The sequence below is a fragment of the Cnephaeus nilssonii genome (genome assembly GCF_951640355.1).
Source record: "Cnephaeus nilssonii genome assembly, chromosome: 4".
Lineage (NCBI taxonomy): Eukaryota > Metazoa > Chordata > Mammalia > Chiroptera > Vespertilionidae > Cnephaeus > Cnephaeus nilssonii.
In genome coordinates, this window is record NC_137075.1 from 100638892 (window position 1) to 100653509 (window position 14618).

The 14618-nt window shown below is 54.0% G+C and overlaps 1 protein-coding gene across 2 annotated transcripts in view; it reads left to right on the forward strand.

Annotated features, from left to right (window-relative positions):
• The window catches only part of SLC24A4 (solute carrier family 24 member 4), a gene marked incomplete at its 5' end in the record, with an annotated part of 120035 nt that overhangs the window by 1791 nt on the left and 103626 nt on the right, over positions 1–14618 (forward strand). For both annotated transcript variants that reach the window (XM_079769492.1, XM_079769493.1), the window contains one exon: positions 174–284. In XM_079769492.1, the coding sequence (XP_079625618.1) occupies positions 174–284 (111 nt within the window). The remainder of the gene's footprint in view (positions 1–173; positions 285–14618) is intronic.

Genomic DNA, 14618 nt, shown 5'->3' on the forward strand with positions numbered 1-14618 from the left:
CAGATGACTGTAGGTGATATCTATTGTGCTTCCAATCATTGTATCACTCCGTACAGGTGGCTCTAAGTAGTCAAATAGGGCTGCTGCGGCTAGATTACCGATAGGTGAGGTCATGGTGAGAATGCAGGCGCCACCTTGACCTAATGGTGTCTGTGACTTAATTTCCAACCCAGGGCACAAGACAGCTTCTGCAAGCAAGCAGGCTCTACCAGACGCGTGGAGAAACAGAAAGCTGATGGCACCACTGAATGGGACTCAGGCAGCTAAGAACTGCACAGATCCTGGTAAGAAATAGATTCTTCATCCTCCTCCGACGCCCCCTCCGGGCCCCCGGCATTTGGCGGGGCCTGGAGATGGGGCCTATGTGGACAGTTAAGCCAGAGCTGGGAAAGGGGGTTTTATGCACCTGGGTGGGAGGCGAGCTGTAAGGCCTTTCAAGGTAATGTACACATGTTAATCAGTTGTGCTGCTAAGCAACTCAAGTACTTTCTTTATCCAACAACTGAAAAAGGTCACATTCAAGAGTTTTAAAATTTCATTTTCTCACAAGGCTCCGGAGGCTCAGTTTCCCACTCTCTTGATTTTGTTGGCCTGGGCGTCTTCCCCTGCCCCCCCCCCCTTTTCTTGTGGTGCCCACTTGCTGGAGCTCGGGGCAGCAAGCCCAGCTGCTCTGACGGATGGCACCTGGGGAAGACCTGTCAGCCAGGGCAGCTGCAGGGGAAGACCTGTGGTCCTGGGCCCCTTCTCTGGAGTGGGAGTTCCTGGGGTCTCATCCCAGCTCAGGGAGGAGTCCTGCCTGCCCTGGAGGCAGTTCCCATGTTCCTTCTGAGACGTCTCGAGGGGGGTGGAGGCTGTCGGGACCCAGGGATGACAACTTGTCCTTGTCCTTCCGTAGGCAGGCTTTGCTGGAAGAGGGGAGGTTCCGGGAGAGGACAGTGCTCCTGGCAGGCAGAGGGGTGAAGGGGACACTGCCCAGGCCTCTGCAGGGCATCCTGGGCTGTGTCTCTGGCGCCAGCACATGGTGATCTCTGATAGAAGGACCCAGTGGGGTGATGTATTTGGAAGCTTTGAGAACAATGAGGCTTTGTTATAGGTGGATACCACTTAGCTTTTCCACTGAGTTGCTGGTGAGTCACATGATCTGTTTAGGCCTCTGCTTTCTCGCCTGTGAAATGGGCAGAATCGTGCTTGCCTGCTCCGGGGTTGTTGGGAGAATCCGGTAAGGCTCTGGGTGGGGCTGTGTGTGTGAGAGGAAATGGAACCCCAGGGCCAAGGAGCAGGTTTGAATGGCATCTCCTGTGGCTCATTTTCACAGGCAGGTCTCACCTGCGTTTCACCGGTCAGGGAGGAGCACACGAGTTGCTTAAGTCATGGAACCTGTGGTGTGAAGCTGCCTTGGAGCCTAGGCAGTGCGATTAGCATGTTTGGTGGTTCCATGTGCATAGGGCGGCCGGGCCTTTCCTCAAAGCCTGCTTCCTACACCATCTTCTTCCCTTCTCCCAGGATTCTTCTGAGAAGTACGGGTGGGCGCGGAGGGTAGGTGAGCGCAGGCTTGCAGAGAAGCAACTAGAATTCCCTTTGAACTTTGAACTCTCACCTATCCTGGTGACTCAGCAGCAGCGGTACCCATCCTGCCATTTAACCTCCCCCAGTGCACCTTCCATCAGCCACAAACGGGGTGTATGTGTGTGTGTGTGTGTGTGTGTGTGTGTGTGCATGTGCCGGACTGACATGGGCGCACGTACAAGGCCATCCTTGCACTCCAGTGACCTGAGATGCTAATTAGCACCAGCCACGTGGGGAACACAGGGCTTTTCTGGGCAAAGAATTGGGGTTGGTGCCCTAGCCCGTTTGGCTCAGTGGACAGAGCATCGGCCTGTGGACTGAAAGGTCCCAGGTTCGATTCTAGTCAAAGGCACATGTCCGGGTTGTGGGCTCAATCCCCAGTGGGGGTCTTACAGGAGGCAGCCAATCAATGATTCTCATTATTGATGTTTCTATCTCTCTCTCCCTCTCCCTTCCTCTCTGAAATCAATAAAAATATGTTAAAAAAAAAAAGAAAGAATTGGGGTTGGTGCAGTTTTGACTGGTTTCTAGCTCATGGTACCCTGGTCTTAGACTGGGCACATTGGCTTAGACAAACTCCCCTTTCTTAGAGTCTCCTACGCTCGACTGTTTCCTGAACCTTCAGTGAATTCTCTGATAAAAATGATCACACTAGCCTGGCCGGTGTGGCTCAGTGGTGAGCATCGACCTATGAACCAGGAGGTCACGGTTCGATTCCTGGTCCGGGCACATGCCTGGGTTGTGGGCTCAATCCCCAGTGGGGTTGTGCAGGAGGCAGCTGGTCAGTGATTCCCTCTCATCATTGATGTTTCTTTCTCTCTCTTCCTCTCTGAAATCAGTAAAAGTATATATATATATATATATATATATATATATATATATATATATATATATATTTTAAAAAATGACCCCACTAACTGTGGAGCAGGCAGTCCTACCTGGCAGGAGGACCCGGACTTGTGCCCCTTCCGGAGAGGAAATGGAGGGGGATCGGCAACCTCTTTTGCAATAATTAACATTTGTGTTATGCTTGTGTTGACTGTTTCTGGAATGGGGCCCTGCACACAGAAGGGACTCAGTAAATATTGGTAAAATGACGGAATGAAAGTGTATTTTGAATATTAAGCGCTTTAATCCTTAGAGTGTTTCTGCAAAGATGAGGAACAAGAAGCTCCGAAGTGTAGTGACTTTCCAAGATCTCTTTGCTGGTGGGAGCATCCCTGGTGTTCTGGCTACAGATCCCATGCTCCTGTCCTCTCCCCACTGCACTGCATTTGCCCCCTGCCCCCATTCCCACTGTACAAGCCCCGGCTCTCCTCCCAGCCCGGTAGGCTGAGGCCTGACTTCCCTGCCAGCCCCTGGTCTCTGGGCCAGGAGAATATCCAGCCTCCTTCCCATTTCACAATCATGTATGTAGCACACACCCGCTGTTGTGTGTCCAGCCTGTGGGGCACTGGGTGGGGAGTATAAGCAAGTGTGAGAGGCAACTCTTATCATCAAGTAGCTCACGTTGTGGGGAGAAGGCCTGAGCTCTGGTGCCTCTTCCTCTCCTTAGAAGGGCACTAATCCCATCATGGGGACCCCACCCACCTTCATGACCTCATCTAACCCTAATTACCTCCAACTACCATCTCATTAGGGGGTTAGGGCTTCAACATAGGAATTTGGGGGAGACGCAGACCTTCAGTCCAGATCAGGAACCAGAGTTTCCACTCATCTCACAGGGATGGCACCTGGAGTGTTTGAGGACAGCTTCTCACACCTGGCCTGCAGGTGAGAAACACCTGTGGGCTCTGAAAAATACAGATGCCTGGCCCTGGCCCCAGTTCGTGACATTGGAACCAGAGATGGACCCATTCTGTGGCCAATTTTCAGAGCTTCTGGGAAACTGGCTCATCCTCCCGCCCCCAGATCCTCCATGGTGGGCTCCCCCTTGTCATTGCAGCATCCCCAGGCCTGCCCTGGTCATGCAACCCAAGTCGCCTCTGAGTCCCTGGCTCTCTGGCTTAGCTCTTTGCAGGCAAGAATTCTATCCATTGTTTTACTGTTGGTTTGCTTCCTCCAAGTAGACTATAGAAGGTGAAAGCCTTGTTTGCTTTCTAAAACCACAGTGCGTGCTTCAGTTTTTCCTTCTGTAAAAGGCGGGTGATAATTGAATCCACCTCATAGGGTTGTTAGAATTAAATGAGTTCCCTTCCACCAAGTGATACACACACACCCATGCTCAGACTTCAGCCTACCTTTTGGTTCTTTTCTTATCGGCTTACTCCAGAGACGATACCAAGTCTGTGTACAGTAGGTACTGGAGAAACTACTGTCAATCAAATGTCAGGAGGACAAGTTGAGAGGTAAACGTCTTGCCAAACACTGTTTCTTCTCTTCTGGACACACACGTCTTGGTTTGATTTTTTTTTTTTTAAGTCTTTTGAGGATTTGGGATGCGGGAGGGTGGCAGACCTTGTAGAACTTGCGTCTAAAAGGAATTTGTCCCTTGGCTGGTGTTATGTTACATGTTGGCGTTTAGCTGGATTGGGCCTGGCTTCCCCCATTCTTACAGCTTTCCCCCCACTTCTGAGACCGGATCAGCGATCCATCCTCCCCTGGGTCACCTGTTATCTGGGTCTCCATCCTCTGCCCTGTGTTTAAAAGGAGCGGCAGCGATAGAGGATGGCTTGGTTCCCCCTGTTGTCATTGGGTGTGTGTGTGTGGTGGTGGTGGTGGTGGTGGGGGGTGTCTGTTTTATCTTGTTTGGTTTTCCACTTGTCTTTTGGAATGCCAGGTGGCTGTGCACCTTAGCTCAGGCTGCCGGGGACAATACCATGGCCTGGATGCCTAAACCACAGAGGAAATGTATTTTCTCACAGCTCTGGAGGCTGGAAGTCCGAGGGCAGGGCTCCGGCGTCTTCGGGTTCGGGTAGGGACCGTCTTCCTGGCTTGCAGACTGTGCCTTCTTGCTATGTCCTCATGGAGGGGAGACCAAGCGCAAGGTCTCTGGAGTCTCTTCCGGAGCTGCAAAGAGTCCACCGGAAGGCTGCTGATCCCATCGGACCGGGGCCCCACCCTCGGGACCCAGACACCCACATTACCTTCCAAAGGCCCCATGTTCAAATACATTGCTTTGGGGTTAGGGCTTCAACATGAGAATTTGGTGAAGGGGGGATGGGGGCACACAAACATTTGGTCCATCACAGTGTCCATAGAAGGAAGGCTGGGAAAAGAGGGCTGAGGGCCCAGTTGACGTGGCTCAGCGGTTGAGGGTTGATCTGTGAACCAGGACATGACGGTTGGATTCCCGGTCAGGGCACATACCTGGATTGCGGGTTCGATCCCCAGTAGGGGGCGTGCAGGAGGCAGCTGATCAATGATTCTCTCATCATTGATGTTTCTATCTCTCTCTCTCTCTCTCTCTCTCTCCCTCTCCCTCTCTGAAGTCAATAAAAATATATTCACTAAAAAAAAGGCTGAGGGAGGGGTGCCTGAGAGAGAACTGAAGATGAAGATGGTTCCTAGCATTTCAGGAGACCAGAGGAGTTGGAGGCAGGTGCTAGACGGAGGATCTTTCCTGGTCAACCTGGTTCTGACCCACCCTTACTTTGCATCCTGTACCAGGGCTGGTGTGAAGCCACGTGGTGGGTCTGGTGGAGGCGGAGCCTGTGCAGGAGCTGGTGTTGGGCCTGGGCTAGGAGGAGAGGAGGAGATCGTGGGGCAGGTACCCGCTGCAGCAGCGGATCTCTGTAGGAGCCCCTGCTCGGGAGCGGAGGTGCAGAAAGCATGAGTAGGAGGAGGAGGAGACCTGGAGCTGCAAAAAGCACATCAGGGCCCGTGGGCGTGGAGGTGAGGCTGAGCCAAGGTCTGTGGGAATGCACCTTTAGCAAGCTTGGGAGACAAGCCACACACCCCAAGCGTCAGAGTTATGTAAAAGCAAATCCTGAGTTGGAAAAGCAAGAATTGAACCCATTGCTGCTCAGCAGGGGGTGGGCGGGGGGAGGGGCAGGGAGATCACAGTTCAGTTACTATCCCAGACGGTAGACGGTAGACGCAGGCTCCAGCCTGGGGAGGGGGATCCTGGGCAGGACAACCTCCAGGGATCCAGGGGCCTTCTTAGGAAAGGGTCACCAGCCCCTTTGTGATGGTGATAGACTGGCCAAGCCCACCTGGTCACAAACGGAGGCTGGTGAATGCAGCCCATCATGGGTGGGATCACTCTGCTTTGGGGATGGGCATGCTGTGTGTTGGGTCAAGTGGCTTGACCAAAGGTCTGGTTTCTAGTTCCGGTTCTGCCAAGATGCCGCCTGACACTTGGGGAATCCCTCCCTCTCCTCCTCCTCTCCCAACAAGACGAGATTGCACTGGGCGCGCCCACCGTGTCCAGTAGGCAGAAAAAACACCTGTCCCAGCAAGCACGGGCTCTTCTCGGAGATGCCAGCTGGGTGTGTGAAGGCAGAGGTGTGAGCGGGCTGTGTGACCTTGAGCAAGTTCATGATCCCTGTAGGCGTCCCGTCTTCTCTTTTATAAAGTGAGCAAGACAGCAGTTCCTGCCTGCCCCCGTCGGGCTGCTGCCAGACTTAGCCCACGTGGCGGCTAGAAGTAGTGAAGGCGTGCCGCGCCCACGGGGGCTGCCATCATCGCCATCCTGGCTAATACCAGTGCATTAAGGACTGGGGGCTGTTCTGAGTGCTTCCCATGAATTTACTCCTCACGAATACACCTTTAGGTAGGTGCTCTTAGTGTCCTCCTGTTACAGGCGAGGAAAAGAAGACCAAAGAGATGAAGCAACTAGTTCAAGGTCACCCAGCCAAACCAGAAGCAGGGCCAGGTGTGGGTGTGTGTTTCTAATAGGCTTTATTTATTTATTTATTTATTTATTTATTTATTTTTTACAGCAGTTTGAGGGTTACAGAAAAATTGAGCAGAAAATTCAGAGTTTCCTATTACTCCCCAGCCCCAGTTCCCTCTGTCATTAACATCTTGCTTGTGTGGCACAACTGTTGCAATTGATGACCCGATAATTGACACATTATTATTCACTGGAGTCCATAGATTACATCAGTCCACGCTTTGTATTGTACGTTCTGTCAGTTTTGATGGATGTATAACAACATGCATCCACCACGGCGATAATATGCAGCATAGTTCCAGGGCCCGAACAGTCGCCAGGGGAGACATCGAGTTTGAATGTGAGCCTATGCCCTTGCATAATGACTCACAAGTGGGGTGGAAGGGACAGATTAGAGACGAGGACGTCCACTGCGTCTCCCAGCTTCCGTCGCCGTCTGGGCGCCCCTCTGAGAAACAGGGACTGTCTGTCTGTCCGTCGCCGCAGCAAACATCTGTGTGGGCCTGCGTCTTGGTATGTTTCTGATTTGTTTGCAATCAGAAGTTATTTTTCCCCCCTTATCCAAACTATCGGGCCATCTGCTAGCAATCCCTCCTCCTTACCGGCCATCTGCTACCCCTGACTTCAGATTCTCTGCTCGTGACGCGATGCGGGCCTCGTGCAGCCCAGAAAGCACCCGCCCCGCTTCCTCTTGAACTCTGAGGGACGCTCCTCCCCGCGTTTAAAAATGGAAGTTATTAAGCGTTGGCATGTGTTGCCTGGGGCTGCAGGGATCCAGCCGTTGGACTCACCAGAAACGTCAAATGCTTGAAAAGGCTTTTATTTTATTAAACATCAGGGAAGAGGTCATTGGAGCATGACATTTTACTAAAAAAAAAAAAAAGAAAGAAAGAAAGAAAATGTGTGGGAAGAATTTGCATTGCAGTGTCTCCTGAAAAGAGTGGCCGTCCCCGTGGGAAGAGAACAGGAAGTCACTGCCCAGTGGGTCGTCACGCTGCCTATGGTCTGCGGGCCTACAGCCCCCTTTGCTGATGCGGCGCCAGCCCTGGGCCTTGAGGTAATGGCCCGAGAAATGCAATGCACCGTGCCGCCTCGAGTGTCTGCACACGCGCTGTGCGAGGCACCGAAGCTGGAGGGGACCCAGTCCCTGCCATGGGGAGTGCTCAGTGGAAGCGGGGACACAGGCCAGGGTGTAAATAACAGAGCGGCCTGTGGCGGGTACCCCTGGAGCAGCGACTTTGAACCAGTGCGACTTTAAATCATGCAGTACCTGGCTGTTTATTTAGTCAGGGGTTCTGACCTCTTCCCCTTAGGTGGGCAAATGAAAATGTGACAACAGCCCTAACCAGTTTAGCTCAGTGGAGAGAGCGTCGGCCTGCGGACTGAAGGGTCCCAGGTTCGATTCCGGCCAAGGGCATGTACCTTGGTTGCAGGCACATCCCCAATAGGGGGTGTGCAGGAGGCAGCTGATGGATGTTTCTCTCTCATCGATGTTTCTAACTCTCTATCCCTCTCCCTTCCTCTCTGTAAAAAAAAAAATCAATAAAATATATATTAAAAAAAAAAAGACAGCCAATGCAACAATAGTCATTCGGTGTGAATGAGTCAAAATTACACATTTTTTGGAGGGGTCAGATCAGCAGAAAAATCTATTTTTTGGCGTGCCACAGAATTTTAGTAACGAGTTGATGTGCCATGAAATGAAAGAGGTTGGGCATCGCTGTTCTGGAGGAAAGAGCTTGGCGGTTCGGGGCAGGGGTGCCCGCCCTGGAGGCGATGCCGGGGAGGTGGCAGCGGAAGGCCATTCGGAGCCGAGCCGCCGCCCAGCGCCTCGCTTAGCCGTGGGAGCAGCACCTCCCCACCTGAGCTGTGCTGACTTACTAGCAATGCCGCATCTCGCTCATTGGCTGTGGGAGGAGAGAACACAAACACCTCCTCAGATCGCCCGGCACAGTAGTAAGTAATTAGGCTTTGGGGATTTAGCACCGAGGGTTTGGCTGAGTCAGATTACTTTGTTCTTTGTTGTTTTTTAAGTAGAAGGAGGGGTCTGGGACGTGGGGGGATGCTGACCCAGGATGAAGTTGGAAAACTGGTTCCCAGTGGTCCCACTAAGCCACCGGTGGGGCCGTCACCCCAGTTCACAGGAGTCGCTGGGCCCAGCGATTGCTCGGGGCAGATGGCAGTGATCCTGATGGAGGTATTTGCCGGTCTCTCCCCACTGGCCTGTTGGCTCCTGGAGGGCAGGGCGGTGTCCCAGGCATATCCTCAGCTTGTAGCGAATGGTGACTGGATGGGCAGGTCCCTCATTCTACCCCCAAAAGCGGCTCCTGTGTCCCTGGCTGTTCATTCTAGCCTATTGGTGCCTCGGGACAGGTCAGGACACCCAGCCAGGAGGACACAAGGGTTAAGAGCTTCAGGGGTTAAGAACACGGACTCGAGCCAAGCTGCCGGCCTGACCTCCAGGCCTGCCTCTCCCCTTACTAATTACTTGAGGTTGAACTAGTTACTTGACATTCTGACTGCAGGGCAGGGGCAGGGTTTGTTTTGTTCACTGGTGCATCTATGCTCTAGAACAGTGCGTGGTGTGTGTGCCTGCATGTGTGTGCATGTGAACACATGTGTGCAGGAGCTCATCCAGTCCCTTCCTCACGGGGTTGTGAGCACTGAATGTGCTCATCTGTGTCAAGTGCTTTCAAGAGTGCCCGGCGCGGAGCAAGTGCCCTACACATTTCTTGCCGCTGAAATGATCTCTGAAAGAGAACTTGAACTGTAACATTACAGGTCCATTCTTGGAGCTGACCTCTGATGAAGGATTGAGGGTGAACTTTGGCAAGTGCAGGACTTGCTTTATTATCTGGACTTACATTGGCTTGTTATCAATTCTTTGAGGACAAGAAGCTGTTGACTGTTTTGCATGACTGATGCTGAGAGTGCCCAGACCATGCAGACTGGAGAGAGAGAGAGGGAGAGAGGGAGAGAGGGAGAGAGGGAGAGAGGGAGAGAGGGAGAGAGAGAGGATTTTCTCCATCTGCTCTTTCTGTTGGTCATGTGGGACCTGGTGAATGAGACCTTGAATTTGGAGGCCAGAGTGTGTGTTCTGGCCCTGACACAATCTGTGCAATTATTCGCATGTCACTTTGGCTATCCAGCCTCAGTTTTCTACCTGTGAAATGGACACAATGATGGCGCTGTTTATCCTAAAGGCTTTTAAGGATGTGCTGTGCAAATGTTGTCGTTGTTGTTTGCATAACTGTAGTGGATGCTTAACCCTTTGAAGAACAAGCCTTCCTTGTGAAATAGAGGAAATCAGTTATCTGGGGCTTTTTCAGAATTGATCATAAAACCACCAATGGGATTGGGCAAAAGCATTGTGCTTGGCTCATGTGCAGCAAAGGGCCTGTTGGTGGTGGTGTCTCTGGCTTAGAACAGAAAGATGAAGCTCATTTAGACCACCTTTCCCGGGGCCTCACCATCCGTTTATTTCATTGAAAAGTTGATTTAAATACTTTTTTCTTGTGTAGACCTATGTTGTAGAAAATTAATAGGCTTAGGGCAGTGGTCGGCAAACTCATTAGTCAACAGAGCCAAATATCAACAGTACAACGATTGAAATTTGAGAGCCGAATTTTTTAAACTTAAACTTCTTCTAATACCACTTCTTCAAAATAGACTCGCCCAGGCGTGGTATTTTGTGGAAGAGCCACACTCAAGGGGCCAAAGAGCCGCATGTGGCTCGTGAGCCACGGTTTGCTGACCACGGCTCTACGGGGACCTTCATCCAGGAAAGCCTGCACCAGGCACAGGGGTTGGCTTCTGCCCTGTATTTCATTCTCCAAAGTGCACATCCAACAGCCTCCTGGGGCAGCGGCGGGTGGGACACTGGAGGGACGTCGGGACCAGGGAGACATCCCGGCCCCAGAGAGCCTGCAGGTTAGGGGGCAGGTGGACTTAGGGTCCCCCGGGTGACCTGGATGACACGGCAGCCCGCATGCGGGAGGCGGCACGCAGCATCTGAGCTGTGTGGGTACTTGCTGGGCAGATGGGGAGCGAGGACATCCCTGGCCGCGGATATGGCGGTGGCAGAAGCGGGGTGGAAAGAGCGAGCCTGGCCGGGTCATGGGCAGATCATGGGCGAGCGGGTGCTTTCAGCTGGCCTGAGGTCGGATCCCTGGGCAGGCTCTGCAGCGGCATCGTGCCACGTGCCAGGTGCCCCCCTCCAGAGGCCGGGCCTCCGTCTGGCTCACGTCGGACATGAGGCGCAGGAGCGGTGGCTCTCCCCCCTCCAGGAGCTGCTCACCTTCCCACCCACACAGGAGGCCGGTGGCACCTGCGGGCGGGAGCTGAGGGGATGACAGAGACACCGTTTTTTGTCCTGTGAGAGGCGGGGGATTGGGGGGGATGAAGGGGGTGGGCCACTGCGTTCCTGGTGCCCCGTCTGCACGTTGCCTGGCATGTGGAGACGCCCCGCTTATTGCACTTTCTGTATCAGCAGGGCCCAGCCCAGCAGGAGCGTGCAGAGGTCCCGGTGCAGAGGCTTTGCCATAAGCCGCGCCCGGGCCTTTTAACAAAACCGTGGGGAAGAGTTACGACACGGGGAGCATGGCGCATGCAGACAGAAGCAAGGCCGTGGCCCTTGCTCTGGGGGCAGCCGGCGCCCCGCGCCGCCTCCTGCTTTTCTCTCTGTGCCGTTTCCCCGCGGTGGGTATGCAAGGGGGTGGCTGAGCCCTCATCCTGAGAGAGGATTTATGTCGCCACCTGGCCGGGCACCTTCTTTGGAGATGAGCACCGGGAGGGACGGTGGCCAGTCATGCTTCCCGGAGACGGCAGGTGCCCTGGCCCGGCCCGCGGTGTGGGCGGAGCGGCGGGCGGCACTTGGGCAGTGCGGGGCACAATCCACAAGACGTGGCTGGCAGCCAGGAGTGGGAGTCCCTGCGCGGAGAGACTGGCCTGCGGCCTGGAGAAACCAGCGCCAGAAAGTGGTGGAAACTCCCGGTGGGGGGGGAAGGGGGGCCGCAGGAGCGTCGATAAAGGCAATTAATGGAGCAGATAGAATGACTTCTAAGCAAAGATTAGAGACGCCAAGTTGCTCTGGCTTCTCAGCTGAGCCTTTGTGAAGGGGGCTGTGTGGGGACGGGGTACCTGAGACGGGTCTGCACTGACTCACCTGGCTGCAAAGGCTGCGCCTACAGGGCCCTCAGGCCCTGGAGAGAAAGAGCCGGGGGCAGGTCCCCTCCCCTACGTGCCTCTTAAAGAAAACCCTGGCTTCTCAAACAGCCTCCCCAGGACAAGGGAGGGACACCCATCACCTGGGCTGTTGCCAGGAGACCGGCCGTGGGCGAGCGGGAGGGCTTGACGCCAGGGCCCCTGTGCCAGCGGCGGGACGGACTGGCTGGGCTGTTGCAGCTTTTCTCCGATTTCTGGATCAGCCTTCTGTGGGCTTCGAGGCGGCGAGCCCCTGAAAGAATTGCTTTCAGAGGGCTTTGATGGGTTAAGCCGCGCTCGTTTTCCCTGAGCTGGCCAAAACCCCAGCGTAGTGTAGTGTGACGCCTGGCTACATGGCTGGCGGGCTTCGGCGTCAGGAGGAAGAATGTAAGAAGGGGAGGGGGCCGTATCTAAGGTGCAGACCGCAGGCGCTGGGAGGGTGTTCACAAGGAATACTCGGCTCACACAGTGAAGTCAGGAGGGACCCGCGAGATCGTGGGGGAAGGTCCGCGTGCTGTTGGAGCTCCGAGCTGTGCGTCTCCATCTCCCGTGCCCAGGACCACCCGGGAGCGTGTTAAATGCAGCTGGGGTGGGGCCTGGGGTGTGGGGCCTGGGCTCTGCATTTCTCCCCAGCTCCTGGCGGCCGCTTCTCCCTTCTCTGCAGACCACACGTTGAGAAGTGAGAGTATAGAGTCTGCCTGACCTGGGTTTGGGTCCCAGCCCTGCCCACGGGCTGTGTGGCCTTGGGGAAATGGCAGTCTCTTGGAGCCTCAGTTTTCCCCATCAGTGGAAGGGGGTCATAGTCCTCAGCTGGCAGGAGTCTTGGCAGAGTGAAACGAGATCAGGCGTGGGAGCTGCTTTGCTTAGTGCCGTGACTGTGACGTAACCCGCGCTTGTGTGTTTACAGTGCGAGGCAGCATCCGCAGGCTGCTCTGAGGGGTCCTGGGTGACCAGGTGGCCCGCCCCTCTCCCCATCTCCCGCTCGGAAAAGCTTCCAGGGTCAAATGAGTTTGGGAAACACTAAAGCCTGCCTCTAGTGGACAAAGATTGAGCCACCACAGCATGGTCAAGGTTTTGAGATCGGCTGCAGTAAAAGTAAAGAAATAGTTACACTTAAGAACCATTTTATTGTGGGAAAATACACATAAAGTTTTCTGTTTTAACCATTTAAAAGTTAAATGCCGCTGCAGTTCTGTGGCATTAAGTACACTCACGTTGTTATGTAACCATCCCCGCCATCCATCTCCAGAATTCTCTTCATCTTGTTAAAATGAAGCCCCGTACCCATTAAACAGTAACGTCCTCTATCCTCCCCTCTGCACGACCCGGGGAATCTCCATTCTGCTTTCTGTCTTTGTGACTTTGACTGCTCTAGGTCCCTCACCCATGGATGAATATCATGCACCAGGCCTCTAGTCTCTATATATAAAAGGCTAACATGCAAAGTTTCCCCTCAGGAGTTCGACCGGGAGAACGGGAGTTCGATCATTCACTATGACGTGTGCTGACCACCAGGGGGCGGTGTGGAACATGGTGGGTGACCAGTGGTGGCAGCGGGGCATTGAGGGAGTGAGGGAAGGAAGAGATGGGGAGGCGGGGGAACCTGATCAGCCCTGATCGCCGGCCAGGCCTAGGAACCCTACCCGTGCATGAATTTCGTGCACTGGGCCTCTAGTATAAGTAGAATCACACAATATTTGTCCTTTTGTGACTGGCTTATTTCACTCAGCATAATGTCCTCAAGGTTCATCCATGTTGGAGCATGTGCCAGAATTTCACTCCTTTTTAAGGCTGAGTAATATTCTGCTGTATTATCTATTGATGGACACTTATTTCCACCTTTTAACTATGGTGGATGATGTTGCTATGAATATGCGAGGGCAAGTATCTGAGCTTTCAGCATTTTTAAACCTAGTACCTCCCAAATATTTGGGGTAGGTGTGTGGATGGAGAAATGCCGAACAGTCCAACCCAGTATCCCAGTGCTATATGGTCCAGTACTTGGTGGGACTCTCGGGTCTGTAGCTGAGGTTTCAACCCTCATTGTGCCTTAGACTTGCCCAGAGAGCTTTACAAAAAACACCCATGCCCAGGCCCCACCTGGGCTGTTACCTCAGAAGAGTCTCTATGGTCAGGACCTGGGCAGAGGTATTCCGAAAGCTCCCGGTGATGCTAGTGAGCAGCCAGGGTCGGAGACTTGCAGACGGTCACCCAGCAGCAGTGCAGGGCCAGGACAGGAACTGCGGCCGTCATGTGCTGCTGCCCCTCTCCCCGCCTCCCCCAGCCCAGCCCGATCCTACCCTGGAGCTCCTGCCGGCCTGCGGGGCACCAGGGTGGGAGAATGGAGTACCCGAGAGCAAGGGGGCGACCTTGTGATTGGCAGCCCCTCGGCCTTGGGTTTCCCTGCCTCCAGCCCACGCTGACAAGTGTGGCTATTGCCCATCTCTGCGAGGGAGGCTGGCAAAGATCCTGTCCTCAAGGGCGGAGCCTGGCCAGGAGGTAGGCCACCTCACCACAGTGCAGGGTAAATGCAGGCTGGGTGGAGCATCCTGAGTGTGAGGACAGTGTGTGTGTTTACAGGGGGCAGTCAGAGCACCAGGTTCAGGTATTTCTCATCCAGGCTGATCCGTTGATCCTCCTCGTCGCTTGATTGAGAAGTGGACTTTCTGGCCTTCATGCTGTGAGCCAGACGGCCGGGGCGGGGCAACCCTGCCCTTCCAAGCCAGGGATCTATTTGCCTGGGCAGGGCTTGACCTCAGCAGCCACTGTGTAGTGGTCTGCTGTCGCTGTTTAATTCCCAGGGTCTGGCAGTCTTGACTGCCCAATCTCACTTTGGTTGCATGTGTAATTGTGTGGAGGAAAGACTTAAAGGCATTTAAATTACTATTTTTTAAACCATATTGTGAGCCTGGGAAAACAAGCCCAAACTCTTGTTTTCACTCCAAGGTAAGTCTCCTGAGTTCCCAGGAGTGTGTGATCCTGGGGCCGTGGGGTGCTTGGTAGGGTTTGTGAG